This window comes from Schistocerca americana, chromosome 1 (assembly GCF_021461395.2).
Source record: "Schistocerca americana isolate TAMUIC-IGC-003095 chromosome 1, iqSchAmer2.1, whole genome shotgun sequence".
In the NCBI taxonomy this organism is placed as follows: Eukaryota; Metazoa; Arthropoda; class Insecta; order Orthoptera; family Acrididae; genus Schistocerca; species Schistocerca americana.
Window position 1 is genome coordinate 20,011,154 of NC_060119.1, and position 16,367 is coordinate 20,027,520.

Sequence of the window (16,367 nt, forward strand, 5' to 3'; positions counted from 1 at the left end):
ACAGTGCACAAACCACTGCAGCCACCATACTAAGGGTCATCTACAGTACTTGGTAGAAGCAACAACACTTTTAAAATAGACATTAGGGGTGCACCAAGCATTGTATCCATTGACAGACCCAAACGTGGCTTCTACAATACACAAGATTCAACGAAGACGGCCAGCCATATGACCATCAAAGATAAAGATGCAGTACATGAAGATACACATGTTCAACATTATGCCAACAAGATACGACAACCTACAGTTACTGTCATCAAGAAAGTTTCCCCACAACTCACTGGTACTACCACGTTAAGCAAAAAAACAGTGACAAAGAGTGCAGGACATGTCTGATTCAACCTCAGATATCGTTGGCACTGTGGGGAAGGTGGGGGTGGGTATCTCAGGTATCACACCGTGCCACAAAAACAGTGGCAGTGTACATAAATATTCCGTGATACTCATGATCCCATGTGTATTCATGAGTCTACGTGTTATTCTGTGACTATTGATTTAGTTTTAGCATTCTATGCTCCATGTATTAGAGAACATAACTTATTCATGGCAATAAATGATTAACTCTCAATGGATAACCATAGATTATTGTGTTAAGTTGTAGTTCCTCCTACGAAGATTCATTGCTTTAAAGATAACGTGATGGGTTATTTAGATCCAAAGCCATATGTAGACTACAGCTTTGTAAAAATTATTGAACCACTACGTCCAGATCGTAACGCTACCAAGAAAATGAGGAAATGTCGGCAAGCACTGTGTTAACTACGTAACAGGATTAATAAAGTGTTTGCAGCAGGGTTACCGGAGGATACAGAACCGTTGAGAATGGTTTACATGATGTCTGCAGCACACTGCTGAAGCAGAGTGAAAGAGCCTTTGATAATATTGTAGGAATGTACGGGGGTGGCCCCCAAACTAACACAAAACCCATTCAACAACAATGGGATAAATTATCTCTCATTACATGGAACAATACGTCCAACATTATTGCATTTTGGGATGAAGTTTGGAAGTACGGAGGTGCAACTGGAGGAGATTCGTTTAACGCATTGGCTTTTTTTCTCAGTATCTCCGATCGTTTTTACAAGGGCTAACCGGGTAGTTAGAGTATTTAGTCAAATGGATGTAACTAAAACGCAAGTTCAAAATAAACTGAGATGCCGTATGCTATTCTTAACGGGCATGGCTTTGATGCACCTTCCACTGCAAACAAAACTGGAAATATGGTATCTTCTGTTGTGTGAACCAACTTCGCTGCAGTGCACACATGATTTGGTACCGGTAGGTTACATGGATACAAATTAATGTTTAAATTAACATGTACAGTGGTGCACACAGTCTGGATCTTTAAAAAATGCAGGATGTCTGCTTTCGTACTGTCAAGCACATGAAATTCGAATAATGTTACTCAATCACAGTTAATTGCTTGTATAACTGTTATCTCCAGCACACTCAAAGTTAAGAAAATAAATATAAGTTAATGTTGCCCTATTCCAAAGTATAATTTTTTTTACAGTACTAAATTGATATAATAATATTTTTTTATTTTCTTTCAGCCTTTTTCTGTCCTTTTTTTCTGTGTAGACACGTTCAACTTATCTCGTTTTAGTGGTTTGGCAAGTCGCCATCGATAGATGAGTGAGATATCTTTATGCCATGATAAGTTGACTCTTTGATGTGTTTTGTATGTAATACTTGCGTGTTGTTTACGCGTGTAATTTGGTTAACGTTTGTAAGCTGAGTATGTCGAGGGACATAGATAAAAAGCCGATATTTAGAGATCTAGCTGCAGATGACCCAGATCCCGAAACAACAGAAATTGAAAGCCTTTGTATGAATTGTGGCGAAAATGTAAGTTTTAGTTTTGCAGTTAACAGGCCGTTCATGTGAAAGGAGTTGCAGATAATTTTAATTTGAAATGTGTCTGAGTCCATCGGTGTTTTCAACTCTGTTGAGACTGTATGGACGCCTTTGTTTTCGGTTTACATTTTTTAGTAGTCGGTGAAGTCAGCACAAAATGGCATTAGAAGTTCTGTAGCATAAAATTCACAACTGTTATTTAATTCTAATAGTTCAAATGGGCGGTTTTGAGAAACTTGTCAACCTGTTAGAAATATAAAGCGCTTGATTTCACAGACATTCCAACTTACTTTTGTTGACGAAAGTAACATTGCATACATGCTTTTGTTGGAAAGCAGAAATAATATTGAGGAAGCAGCAAGTCGAACATTTTCCTTAATATTATTTAACAATATATTATCCACGTCCTACGTAACGGTTTATTTTGTACCTGACATAGTGTAGTGCTGTAATTGATTTCTGTTTGCACCGCCGGCTGTTGTGGCCGTGCGGTTCTAGGCGCTTCAGTCTAGAACCGCGCGACCGCTACAGTCGCAGGCTCGAATCCTGCCTCGGGCATGGATGTGTGTGATGCCCTTAGGTTAGTTCGGCTTAAGTAGTTCTAAGTTCTGGGGGACTGATGACCTCAGATATTAAGTCCCATAGTATCAGAGCCATTTGAACCGTTTGTACCATTCTTGTGTTATTTTTTCAAGGTTGGGGCATTAGAGAGTCGACACCTCTTTTCTTCCTCCCATTTATATTATTGAAACTGGAGTTTTCTTATACTATAATTCCACAGTGTAAGTATGATTCAAAAAGACCGTTTACACTGGGCACAGAAGTTGCTTATTAGCTTATGTGCAAACTGTTTCGCACTAAATAGTACAGTACTTCATTTATAGCAGACTTAGCCTCAGTGTTTTCTCCATTGGAGCTTATTGTCTGACATAACTCTCAAAAATTTTACACTGGCAGCTTCCTGCAATGAATGAATGAATGAAACTTTATTGTTGTTTAGCTATTACAGCAATTGACAAAGTCAAGTTACATATATACAAGTTATACAGCATATATACACGGGTTAAAGATCAATATGTGACATAGGTTTTACATAAAATACAATATTTAAAATGAAATAATATGAAAACATTGCATCATAACTGATTCAGTTAAAGAAATTATGCTGCACTCTCCAAATCGGTACCACTATGATATTTTACAGTCGTAAAATTCCTGAAGTGAGTGGTATGGATTTGCAGCTAACCAACTGAACAATTTGCCTTTAAATAAATCAAATGGAGCTTCTACCCATTCTAGTGGCAAATTATTAAACATCTTCGTACCCACTACTTCGCAGCTGTTCAATGACTTGGATAATCTGTAGTAAGGTATGTCAAGATTGCTACTATTTCTGATTCCATGAGAGTGTACATCTCTTCTACGCTGGTGTTCTGATAAGTTGCTCTTTTTATGCAGTAGGGCAGTGTAAATATACATGTTTATAACAGTTAATATTTTTAAGTTGATAAACAGTGGTTTGCAGTGGGCCAGTTTATCACTGTTTGTGATAATTCGAATTACTTTCTTCTGAAGTACCAAAATGTCCTGAAGGTGTGAGCTATTGCCCCATATTAAAAGCCCATAGGATATAATACGTTGAAAAAAAAAAAGTAGGCTGACCTTACATAGGCCGCAGGTACATGGTTTATTAAATTCTTTAACAAATACACCACTCTAGACAGCCTTGCACTAATGTATTTAATATGTGGCTCCCAAGTCAATTTACTATCTATAACAATACCTAAGAACTTAACACTATTCTTGAAGTCTTCTACTGGCGAATCTCTCAAACTAAATACAATCTTTTGAGTTTTACTCTCATTAAGCAGGAACCCATTAGCTCGGAACCAGACTGATGCCTGTGGTATTGTGTCGTTTGCCACAGTTTGGAGCATATCAATGTCTGAGCTGATATTGAAAAAAGTGGTATCATCTGCATAGAGAATGGAGTGAGTATTTATGTAGGATGGTAGATCGTTTGTCAGGGTCAACAGAAACATCCGATCTCACGCGTCGGCTTTGACCCGTGACGTAAGGGTGTTGTGGTGTGTGACGTCATTACGGCGCGGAGTTTGGTTTGTGAGTGTGGCGTGTTTTTAGATGTCGTGTTGTTGTTTGTTGTGCCCTCTGGTGGTATGTTCATGGCTTTCGTTAGTTTGGTGTGTTGGGCTCAGTTTGCTGTTGCTCAGTGGTGAGTGCTGCGTGCGTCTTTTTGAAGCGGGAATTTGTATCAGTGAGCTAACGGTTTTGTGTGATGTTTAATGTAATGATGATTGCTGTACGTCGGGTGGGTTTGTTATTAAGTGTATTCGGTTGTGGTTTTTTGTTCAGGAATGGATATGAAAGACCAGATTAATAGTTCTCGGTTGAGGGCTATGATGGGGGACACAGCTTTAGAGCTGATTAAATTCCTTCAGCTATTTGGCTTAATTGCCGAGGTCGTGAAGTGCGGTGTGTGCCGTGAACCAATGACATTGGTTAAAGTTCCGGCCTCTCGGACCAGGGACGGTTACATGTGGCGCTGGCGCAAAGATGACATATGGCGTTCCATACGGCGCGGTACCTGGTTCGAGAAGTCTAGATTGGGCATGCGTGAGATTGTGCTTGTTACATATTATTTTTGTTATAGATCCCTACAGAGTTTTTGCGCGCATGAGACTGGTGTGAATGAGAGGACTGTTTTAGATTGGTATTCCTTTTGTCGTGAAGTGTGTTAGGAATTTATTAAGTACAGGGGTAACTTGGGGGGGCATGGGGTGGTTGTGGAGGTGGACGAGTCACAGTTTGGGAAAAGAAAGTATGGGAGGGGGAAGGCTGTGGCTGGTCTTTGGGTGTGGGGGGCTGTTGTTCCGGGGGGTGGGGGTTCCGAATGTGTTTTTAGGGTTGTGGAAGAGAAGTCGAAAGCTGAATTAGTGGGTTTAATTGAGAAATATATAGAGCCGGGGTCCACAATAGTTTCTGATGCTTTTTCTTCTTATAGGGGGTTGGGTGAGAGGGGATTTAATCATTTAGTAGTGAACCATAGTTTAGAGTTTAAGAATTATGAGACAGGGGCTTGTACTAATACAATAGAGGGGATGTGGGGGGCAGTTAAGTCAGTTCTTGGGAGGGGGAAGAGGCGCTCTTCCAACCTTCAGTCTCATTTAGATGAGTACTGTTGGCGGAAGAGTGTCCCAGAGGGCTATTGTATTGTTCGGGTTTTCTTAAGGGCTGTGGGTAAAATGTATAGGCCGAAAGTGGTTAGTTAGGGTGGGCTGGGTAGGTGGGTGGGTGGCTTATTTTGTTGTATAGTGTTTAAGGTGGGGGGGGGGGGGAGGGGAGGGGGAGTGTGTTTGTTTTTTGTTTTAGTTGTGGAGGATCTATTTTGTTGAAGTTTTTGTTGAGTTGTAGTGTGTGATTGAGATGTTTTTTATGTTGCATTTGTTTTTTGTGGGTTTTTTATTTTGGGGTTGAGGGGGCGGGGGTTGAGGTGTGGGTGGGTTGGGTTTTTCTTTTGGTACAGTATTTTTTCGTTGGTTTGTGTGTGTGTGTGTGTGTGTGTGTGTGTGTGTGTGTGTGTGTGTGTGTGTGTGTGTGATTGTGGTGGCCAATCTAGTTTGTGGGGCTGGAACTTTCTTGTGGTAAGTTCTCATTTTTTTGTTTTTGGCGTATGTGTTGTGTATTGGGGTATAGGGAAGTGTTTCATTGAAATTTGTGGCTGTGAAGGTTGGTATTGGTATTCGTATTGGGAGATGTTTTTCAGTTACATAGGTCAAGGGTAGTGGTCGATCCTAAGTTATGGGATTGGGAGCTGCTGTTGAGCTCTATAGTTGGAGGGAAGTGTTCAATCTCAATGTTTGGTGGAGTATGTTGATTTTTGTAATGGGAGATGGGATCGGGAGCTGCTGTTGAACTATATAGGTCAAGGGAAGTGTTCAATCCCAATTTATGGGATCGGGAGCTGCTGTAGATATATGTAGGTCAAGGGAAGTGTTTGTTCGTAATGTTTTGCGGTGTATTTTGATTTTTGTGTTGGGAGATGGGATCGGGAGCTGCTGTTGAGCTATATAGGTTAAGGGAAGTGTTCGATCCCAATTTATGGGATCGGGAGCTACTGTAGATCTATATAGGTCAAGGGAAGTGTCCGATTCCAGATAATGTGTTTTGTGGTATTTGGTAAGTTTTGTGATGTCGATTTTTTTTCGTCATCTTGCGTGGTTTTGTATGGCGGTGGGTGGCTAAGTTTGTTTATATTTAGTTTCTCCCCACCCAAAAAACCCCCAATTTCCCACGCTTGTCCCGTTAGAGTCATTAGGCTTTTTGTGAAACCTGTGTGTGTGTGTGTTGTTTTTCTATGTATTTTCGTCTTTATGATACGTATGCAACGATTTTATATCCGCCATATTGGAATTGACGTTTATGGTCGTTTCCGCCATATTTGTGACGTCATGGGTCAAAGCCGACGGGTGGGATCGGACGCTTCCGTATTTCCAAATTTTTTTCCTTCATAAGCATGAAGCACTTTTTTAATCAGGGAGTCAGTGGCATGGACTGTGGATTTGCCCTCCCTAAAGCCAAATTGTACCGCAGTGATAATGTTATTACATGTCAGATAATCACAGAACTGGGAGTTGATGATGGATTCCAAAACTTTAGATAAAATAGGTGTCAGGGATATTGGGCGATAGCTAGATGGGCAATTTTTGTCTCCTTTCTTGTAAATGGGCACTACCCTAGATAATTTTAATACTTCTGGGAATACTCCTTCAATTAGACATCTATTTATACATTTAGTAAGAGGATATACTATGTAGCCAGTTATCTTTTTAACATATTACGAGAAATACCATATATATCTTCACTATCAGAGGGTCTAAAGTTATTTACAAGAGTTGAAACAACATCTGGTGTGACCTCTGTTAAAAGGAATTTATCGTTCAGGGTGTATAGTCTACATTATGGTATTTAATGAGATCAGCAACAGTCTCTTGTGGCCTCACAATGCTTTCCCTAATTTGGTTAACAGATTTTATACAGTAGTTATTAAATTCATTTGCTGAAATTACTTCCTCAACTTCCTGCTTGCTTTTCGCCACTGAATTTATTATAGTCCATGCTTTTCTGCATTTATTTTTTGATGACTCAATGCTGACTAGGTTATGTTGTTTTTTGGCCTCATTTAAAGCATACTTATATTCCTTTTGTGCTCTTGAGTACCTTTGTTTAGCCATATCAGTTTTCTGAAGTCTGTAAGAATCTCTATACAACCACCACCTTCTTTTCATATTGGCTAGTTGAGCGGTATACCATGGATTCTTATCCCTATGTCTATTACTGTTACTTTTAGGGTTAACTTTACATTTGTATTGAGGGCAGTTGGTTTCAAATATATTTAAGAAATAATGAAAAAATCTATCAAACAATGTATTGGCAGAGCCCTGAGCATTATTGTTAAACAGATGTGACCAGCCATAATTACTGAGTGAGACCATGAAATTAGACAATTTTTCTTGCGTTATTGGTCTTGTGATGACTATTTTAGGCTCTTTAAACTCCTTATACTCCATGTTAAGCCTATCTGTACCTATTTTTACCCAAACTGAGTCATGGTCCGAGAAATCGAAGACAGCTACATCTGAAGACAGTAACTCTCTATTGACATTTGTAAGTATGTTGTCGAGACAAGCGGACTGTCTTGTGGGTTTGCAGTTCGTAAAAATGAAGTTGAATTGTCGTAACAGGTTTTTAAATTCATTTACAGTATGCACATTTTGTTTACATCAAATGCGGCATTGATGTCACCACCAATCACAATACTAAATTTCTTCCACTGAGGACTAAGAAAGAAATTTAGTAAAGTCTCAAGTTTTTCTAAAAATATTAATGGACTTCCATCTGGTGATCTATAAAGAGATACAATAGCAATTTTTAAATGTTCCAGATATACGCCTGTGGCTTCAAAGTGTATCTCACTGCACAAAAATCCTAGATCTAGTTCATTACTACAATTTATTAATCCCTTCTTAATGTAAATTGATACACCACCATGAATATGTTGCTCTCTGCTAAAACTGTTTGCTAAGTGGAAATCATCTAGTACATGAAAAGATATTTCATTTCCTTTACACCAGTGCTCACTTAAGCATAATGCATCAAATAAGTTCTCATTTGCAAATTCGTTTAAAATGATGTGTTTTCCACTTATACTTTCAATATTGAGATAACCTATCTTGAAAGACAAAAAGTTGGTGAGTGGTTTTTGTTAATGGGGCATTCATCATTACTGCTATATTTCTCTCTAGTGTTACTGACATTTATTATATTATTCTTATCTTTAATCTGGTCATCCAGTGTGAATCTGGGCAAAGCTGTTAATCTCAGCCCTTCTTTGCTACATCTAAAAAAGAGTTTTCCTTAAATCTAAGTGGTATTGACTTAGAGCTCTCGATTTTTGTTATGCCTAACTCATTGGCTAGTTTTGTGATTTCATTACTCACATACTTCTTTCCGAGTTGATTCAGATGGAGACCATGAACAGTGTGAAATCTTGTACCTAAGTTAGTTATGTTTACAAAACAGACATTTTTAAAGTATTTACAAAGTTTCTTCATTTACTCTTGTCACTTCAACATTCACACACGACCAGGATGGAAGATCATGCCGAAATGGTATTGAAAAGATGAGGATTTTTGTATTTTGTAGTTCCTGCAGTTTCTTCTTTAATGAGAACAAGAAGTCTTTTCCTTCATTTCTCGCTACGTCATTTGATCCAGCCAGAAAAACTGCCAGTTCCATGGCTTCTGCTGGTGAAGAACCTGCTACATTTTGCACTAGGTTTTATTGTGGTTGAGATATGGTGGCTTGAATTGTTCTCAACTATATCCCTTAATTTCCTTCCTTGACTGTCTGCATATAAATGTATTTTCACAGGCCTAGGTCTGCAATTGCGGCTTGCTTTCTTGTGGTTTTCAGTTTCATTACTTCTACTGACAGTTGACGTAATATTTTTACTGCACCCATTATTCACTTCACTTCTATTGATGTAATATTGTTGCCACACCTATTACTCTCTTCACTTTCATTAACCTTACTTGTGTTAAGCACATTGACTTGTGAGTCTACTTTAATGTTTTTTTCTGTATCAAGAACACTAAATCTGTTTTCCAAGGGTGGAAAGTTTACACAGACTCTACCGCGTTTTGTGACAGGAACAGCCTGCCATTGTCTTTGTAGGTGATCTAATGGCCTACATTGATTGCTTGGTTCTGTGTACACGACACTAACCTCTTCTTGGGAAATTCGTTTAATGAGTTCCTGAGCAGTCGTTGAGTTGACAGCACCCTTGGTCACATTCCTCCATTTCCTGTTCACCCTATGTCCATTATCCACTGGAATATCCGCGGCATTCGAACCAATCGGGATGAATTGTCGATCCTCTTACGATCCTACTCGCCGGTCATCTTCTGTCTTCAGGAAACAAAGCTGCGTCCCCATGACCGCTTTGTTCTCCCTCATTTTCAGTCCGTCCGATATGACCTCCCCTCTGTTGAAGGCACTCCAGCCCATGGAGGACTCATGATTCTGCTCCATGATACTCTCCATTATCACCCACTCCCCTTAAACAGTTCCTTCCAAGCTGTCGCCGTCCGTCTTTCCCTTTCTGGATACACATTCTCTCTTTGTACGGTATACATTCCATCGTCAACACCAATGGCACGAGCTGATCTCCTTCATCTTCTTGATCAGATTCCACCCCCCTATTTGCTGGTTGGGGACTTCAATGCCCACCACCCGCTTTGGGGATCTCCGCATCCTTGTCCATGTGGCTCACTATTGCTAGACGTCTTCCACCAAACGGATCTAGTCTGCCTCAACACTGGGGTCCCCACATTTTTGTCTGCCTCCACGACAAATTTATCTCATTTGGACCTTGCGGTCGGTACTGTTCCGCTAGCTTGGCGCTTCGAATGGTTCGCCCTTGATGATACACACTCGAGTGACCACTTTCCATGTGTTCTTAGACTGCAGCCTCAACTGCCATATATGCGCTCGCGACGCTGGAAATTTGCCCAAGCCGATTGGACACTTTTTTCGTCTCTAGCGACATTCGATGACCGTCGCTTTCCCAGCGTCGACGATGAGGTCACACATGTTACCGACATTATTCTCACAGCTGCGGAACGTTCAATACCACGCACCTCCGAATTGCCCCGGCGCCCCCCAGTTCCTTGGTGGAACGAGGCATGCCGTGACGCAATACGTGAGCGGCGACGTGCTCTTCGCATTTTCCGTCACCATCCAACTTTGGCCAACTGTATCCGATATAAGCAGCTCCGTGTGCGATGCCGTCGCGTCATCCGCGATAGCAAGAAGGCAAGCTGGAAATTCTTTATTAGCTCATTTAACACCTTCACTCCCTCGTCGGAAGCTTGGAGTCGGCTTCGACGGTTCTCAGGCGCGCCTAGTTTCTCCCCGGTCTCTGGGCTCACTGTCGCGCATGATACCTTAGTGGACCCCGTCGCAATTTCTAACTCATTGGGTCAGCACTTTGCTGAGATTTCGAGTTCTTCAAATTACCTGCCAGCGTTTCTCCCGAAGAAACGTGCAGCGGAAGTGCGACATCTTTCTTTCACCTCTCAAAATCACGAAAGCTACAATACTGTTTTCTCCATGCGGGAACTCCAACATGCCCTCTCTTCTTCTCGCTCCTCCGCCCCAGGACCGGATGGTATCCATGTCCAAATGTTGCTGCATTTATCAACCCATAGTCTGCGTTACCTCCTTCGCCTTTATAATCGAATTTGGACCGACAGTACCTTTCCCAGGCGATGGCGGGAAGCTATTGTTGTTCCCGTTCCGAAACCTGGAAAGGACAAACATCTCCCCTCTAGTTATCGCCCCATTTCTCTCACGAGTAGTGTCTGTAAGGTTTTGGAGCATATGGTGAATTACCGTTTAGCTTGGTGGCTGGAATCCCGCAGTTTTTTAACACCAGCCCAATGCGGATTCCAAAAGCATCGTTCTGCAGTTGACCATCTTGTTGCTCTCTCCACTTATATCATGAACAATTTTCTCCGGAAACGCCAAACGGTAGCAATATTTTTTGATCTGGAGAGAGCATACGATACCTGTTGGAGGACAGGCATCCTCCGCACACTGTTCTCTTGGGGCTTTCGGGGCCGGCTGCCCCTTTTTCTTCGCGAACTTATGGCAGAGCGCACATTTAGGGTACGGGTGAACACTACTCTCTCCCGTACTTTCTCCCAAGAAAACGGGGTACCCCAGGGCTCCGTGCTGAGTGTTGTACTGTTTGCCATCGGCATTAATCCAATTATGGATTGTCTCCTTCCTGATGTCTCGGGCTCCCTCTTTGTGGACGATTTTGCGATCTACTACAGCTCTCAACGGACCAGCCTTCTTGAAAGATGTCTTCTAGGATGTCTCGATCGCCTCCACTCGTGGAGCATCGAAACCGGCTTCCGTTTCTCACCCAGTAAGACCGTTTGTGTTAATTTTTGGCGACTTGAGGAGTTTCTTCCGCCCTCCTTACATCTAGGTCCTGTCAACCTTCCGTTTTCCGACGTCGCTAAATTCTTGGGTCTTATGTTTGACAGAAAACTGTGCTGGTCCTCCCACGTTTCCTATCTTTCGGCTCGCTGTCTGCGTTCCCTTAACACCCTCCGTGTCCTGAATGGTACCTCCTGGGGAGCGGACCGAGTGGTCCTTCTCCGCCTCTATCGCGCCTTAGTGCGCTCGAAATTGGATTATGGAAGCATAGTCTACTCCTCTGCTCGGCCGTCTATTCTTCGGCGTCTCGACTCTATCCACCACCATGGATTACGTTTAGTGTCTGGAGCTTTTTACACCAGCCCTGTGGAAAGCCTTTATGCTGAGACTGCTGAACCTCCGCTGTCCAATCGGCGGGCAATCCTTCTGAGTCGTTATGCTAGCCATCTGTCTTCCATGCCTGCTAATCCAGCCCATGACCTTTTTTTCGACGCCTCCTTTGATGTAGGGTATGCAGGCCGCTCCTCCTCCCTACTACCCCCGGGAGTCCGCTTCCCTCAACTGCTCCATTCTCTTTCCTTCCGCTTTCCTAAAACCTTCTTGACAACTTGGGGTACAGCACCGCCTTGGCTCCGTCCCCGGATCGACTTGCTCCGAGACCTATGTCGATTTCCCAAGGATGGTTCCCCTACACTTGTTTACCGTCGGGCATTTGCTGCTCTATGTGCACAAATGACGGACGCCACATTTATTTACACCGACGGCTCGAAAACATCGTTAGGTGTAGGGAGTGCCTATATTGTTGGCGACACCCCAAATCACTTTCGGCTTCCCGACCAGTGTTCGGTTTATACTGCGGAGCTTTACGCTGTTCTCCAGGCTGTCCACTACATCCGCCGCCATCAGCAGATACAGTACGTAATCTGCTCAGATTCTCTCAGCTCTCTCCTAAGTCTCCAAGCTCTTTACCCTGTGCACCCTCTGGTCCACCGGATTCAGGACTGTCTGCGCTTGCTCCACCTGGGGAGCGTCTCGGTGGCGTTCCTCTGGCTCCCGGGACACGCTGGTATCTGTGGGAATGAGGCGGCCGATATAGCGGCCAAGGCTGCAGTCTCTCTTCCTCGGCCAGCTATTCAGTCGCTTCCCATTACCGATCTACGGAGCGGTTTATGTCGCCAAGTTGCTCATTTATGGCATGCGCATTGATCAACACTTCCCCATAATAAATTGCGGGAAGTGAAAGCCCTTCCTTGCGCTTGGACCTCTTCCTCCCGAACGCGTCGTCGGGAGGAGGTAATTTTAGCTAGACTCCGGATAGGGCGCTGTCTTTTTAGCCATCGACATCTTTTAAGCGGTGATCCTCCCCCACTCTGTCCCCACTGCTCTCAGCTGTGGACAGTCAGACACCTTTTAATTGAATGCCCCTATTTTAATCCGTTACGCTCCCGTCTACAGCTATCGCCTGATCTATCGTCGATTTTAGCAGATGACACGCGCTCAGCTGACCGCGTTCTCCAGTTTATTAGTGACAGTGAAATGACGTCAGTCATTTGAAGTTTTTTTTTTTGGGGACAACCAACCCCTTTCTATAGTGGATTTTTAAGCATTGCTTCTGCCTTTAGTTTCTCAAATTTTATGACTTTGTTCCCATTGCTGCTGGTTTTAAATTTTGTTTTTTTCCTGTTTCGTACGTCACGGGCTGGGCGCTAATGACCATAGAAGTTTTCCGCCCCTAAAAAAAAAAAAAGGGTTCGTCCCGATTCGAGATAAAACAAACGTGGCCTGTGGCTGCGTAAACATACCTTGTTCACAAAACTTACATTTTACAGACTAAAACTAACGAGATCATCAAAACATTAACTCTACACCTATACACTGGTTACCCATGCCATAGGCAACTGATGTGTTGGCACCTCCTTCACTGGTATACGTTTCCACATTCCCCACAAAGCTATACTCAAGAAAAATAGAAAAACGACACACTCTGTGGCTGAAATGCTCACTGTCATTATCCTGTTGCTCTGATGCTGTTCGAACGTGTTCCAATACTTTATTAACCATGATAAATCCTTCCTGTGCATTAATAAAGGAATGCAACGTCTCCAAAAACTCTGGGTTTAACGTAGAGTTCAAATGTGTCACATTCTGCACTGGTAATATCTCCAGAACCGCTTCCGGATAAAACAATGTTTCCTGTGACAAAGTTAAAGCTGTTTCACCCGTATGTGATGCTGGAAGACGGAAATCCTTCCCCACAATCTCACAAACAGCACCATTTATAATTATTGCACTCTCCTGCAGTTGCAACCTCCTTATTTTATCCGCTCTCTGATTGGTATAATAAGTGGCCATCACCCATATTGGTGTAATTACTGAGTATAACCAATGCCTCCCTACCTTCTGGAAGTAGGAATGTGTCGATAACACCTCTTTCTCACAATCTGAGCCATTTGTAATCCCCAGGAACAATCCAACTTCGCATGTACTACTATCTGAAAAAACTGGTCGATTGTGGCAAGTCATCACTCGTCCGTGTGTACAATGCTCCACATCTGACAGTGATAGTACTCTGTGAGCTTCTTTGTTCGCCGAAATAAAAAGTATGTTTCCCATCCTAATCTGCACCCATTTTCCAATCTCCTTCCATTTCACTGGGTATGAATGAATGGGAATGTGTCGATAACAACTCTGACTACTGAAAAACTGACATCAGTGTAAACTCGCGCCCCATTCGTTCTCACCTGCACCAACGACACATGGAAGAATATTGCTATAGTGGCCCGAGTTACCTCCACTACATGTTCTATATCTGGTGGAAATTGCCTCTTTGCTAATTGTAATCCTCTAAAAAGATCGTCTGACGAGATTAACACTGGACTAAGATGCCCATTTACTGCATGATATACTGCTTCGTGTAACATCGTTACTTCTGTACATGTGTCACTTAATTTGCTAATGCCCTTAGCAACCTGGCAATAGCTAAGTTACCATCCAATACGTTTAATCGTTTCTGCAGCATCTCTAAATTGCTATTTATAATTTCCCATGTCTCTCCCGCGTATTGAGTCTACTCCTCTGCTAAGGTTCGAACGAGCTTGGTGTTATTCAAGGCCCTCGTTTCCAGGCTTTCCCCATGGCTATCATCCAGCACGTCCACATATGTTCTGACCCTGCGAAGAAAAGGAACAAAACATGCCTGTACCACCCGTTTTCCACTACAAGTTATTACATCGTACGACATCCTCAAAAATTCTGAGTAGTTCATTCTGTCCCTATCGAATTATCTGGAGGGGGGGGGGGGGGGGGGGAACGCAACTATTTTTGGACCCACCAAAACGTGAGAGGGGGGGGGGGGGAGACCAGAAAAAACAAAACGCAAATTATCCCTTGATACACAAAATGTAAACATGCCATACAATATTACACTTAAAATAATTTACTCCCTCTGTAACCGTAACGCATACGGAACGTTATGCATCCGCTGTTGTCCTTCTCCCGAGACCACCTCCTGCTTGCTTTGCCCAGCCTCTGCAATCGGGTCACTTCCTTGTAATTGAGGTAATCTGTCCACCATTCCTTTAAAAGGCTTTACTCTACTCACGTGGATAATGGATGTTTTTGTTGGCAGCTGCGAAGTCATCTCCGTGAGCTGGTATGGTCCAGAGTACATCAAGAATTTTTTCGTCTTTCCCTTAGGTGTATGTGGATTCATGATTAATATCCATTGACCTACCCTGTACTGTGGTAAAGGTCCCAACCCCTTATTCGGTTCTTCCTGCCTCTCTAACGCTTTCATATTGGCCTTCTGTACCCTCTTCCAGACTTCCTGTATTGTTCGTGCAAATTCCCTTACTGCGTCCCCTTTAGCTCCTGATTCCGGGCATAGAACATCAAATGGCGATGGTATCTTTCTTCCATAGACCACCTTGAATGGTGACATTCAGACCCCCTAATGTATTATTTTAGTGTTATAACTCGATACCACGTTTGGAAGAAAAATGTCCCAGTTATCGTGGTTTCCATTCACATAACAACTTAGCATTTTCGAAATTGTCCTATGTACTCGCCCCGTTCTCACCTGTGGATGAAATGGACTGGTCAGTAATTTTTAAATTCTCAATAAACGACACCATTGTGACATTAATTCGGACATGAAGTTCGTTCCGTGATCCGTAATTATGGTATCAGGCACACCAAATTTCAATAACCAGTTATTGACTAAAGCTTGTGCTACCGTACTTGCCTGTTGGTCTGGTATTGCGACCATGGCTAGAAACCACGAAAAGTGATCAATTATAGTTAAAACATAATGATTTCCTGCTGGTGTTTTGTTGTATGACCCGCGAATATCTAGCCTGATAATCTCAAATGGTTTCGAAGCCTCTGGTAACCATTGCAATGGAATTCTTTTGCGCGTCACATCTCCTCGCTGTGCACACGGCACACAATTTGCTGTGTATTGTTCCACATCCCTTTTTCTAGTGCGCCACCAAAATTGTTCTGCTACTCGTCTTCCTGTTGCTCGATGACCACCATGCCCTGAAAGCACATGATGATGGGCCTGCTTTAAGACTTCCTTTCTCAAACTCTTTGGTACCACTGCCCGTGGTCCATGCCTGGTAACTCTACACAACAAATTTTCCTCCACAATGAAATGTGGTTGAGTTCTAAAACCCTGGCACTCCTCATCCTCTGCTTGTGCTGTTTGCCATTCCGCAACGCTCTTACCCATTACTTCTAATGCATCTAATTTGCGACTTAATGCATCTGCATTCCCGTGTTTCTTCCCTGGCTTATGAATTACTTAAAAGTAAAATTCACTTAATTTTAGAGCCCACCGTGTTAATCGACTAGAGGGATCCTTGAGTCCCAGTAACCATCTCAACGCTGCATGATCTGTCATGACCTTAAACTTCCTAGCATAAAGGTAACAACGAAAATACATTACTCTATATATTACAGCCAACATCTCCTTTTTCGTA

At 42.6% G+C, this 16,367-nt stretch overlaps 1 protein-coding gene across 2 annotated transcripts in view; it reads left to right on the plus strand.

Annotated features, from left to right (window-relative positions):
* The first annotated feature begins 1,666 nt into the window (after positions 1 to 1,666).
* Positions 1,667 to 16,367, plus strand: part of LOC124620204 (zinc finger protein ZPR1-like) — a 68,486-nt gene continuing 53,785 nt past the window's right edge. Inside the window, exon 1 of one of the 2 annotated variants that reach the window (XM_047146874.1) lies at positions 1,667 to 1,848. In XM_047146874.1, the coding sequence (XP_047002830.1) occupies positions 1,741 to 1,848 (108 nt within the window). In that variant the 5' untranslated portion in view covers positions 1,667 to 1,740. The remainder of the gene's footprint in view (positions 1,849 to 16,367) is intronic. The other variant, XM_047146882.1, reaches the window with a different exon arrangement.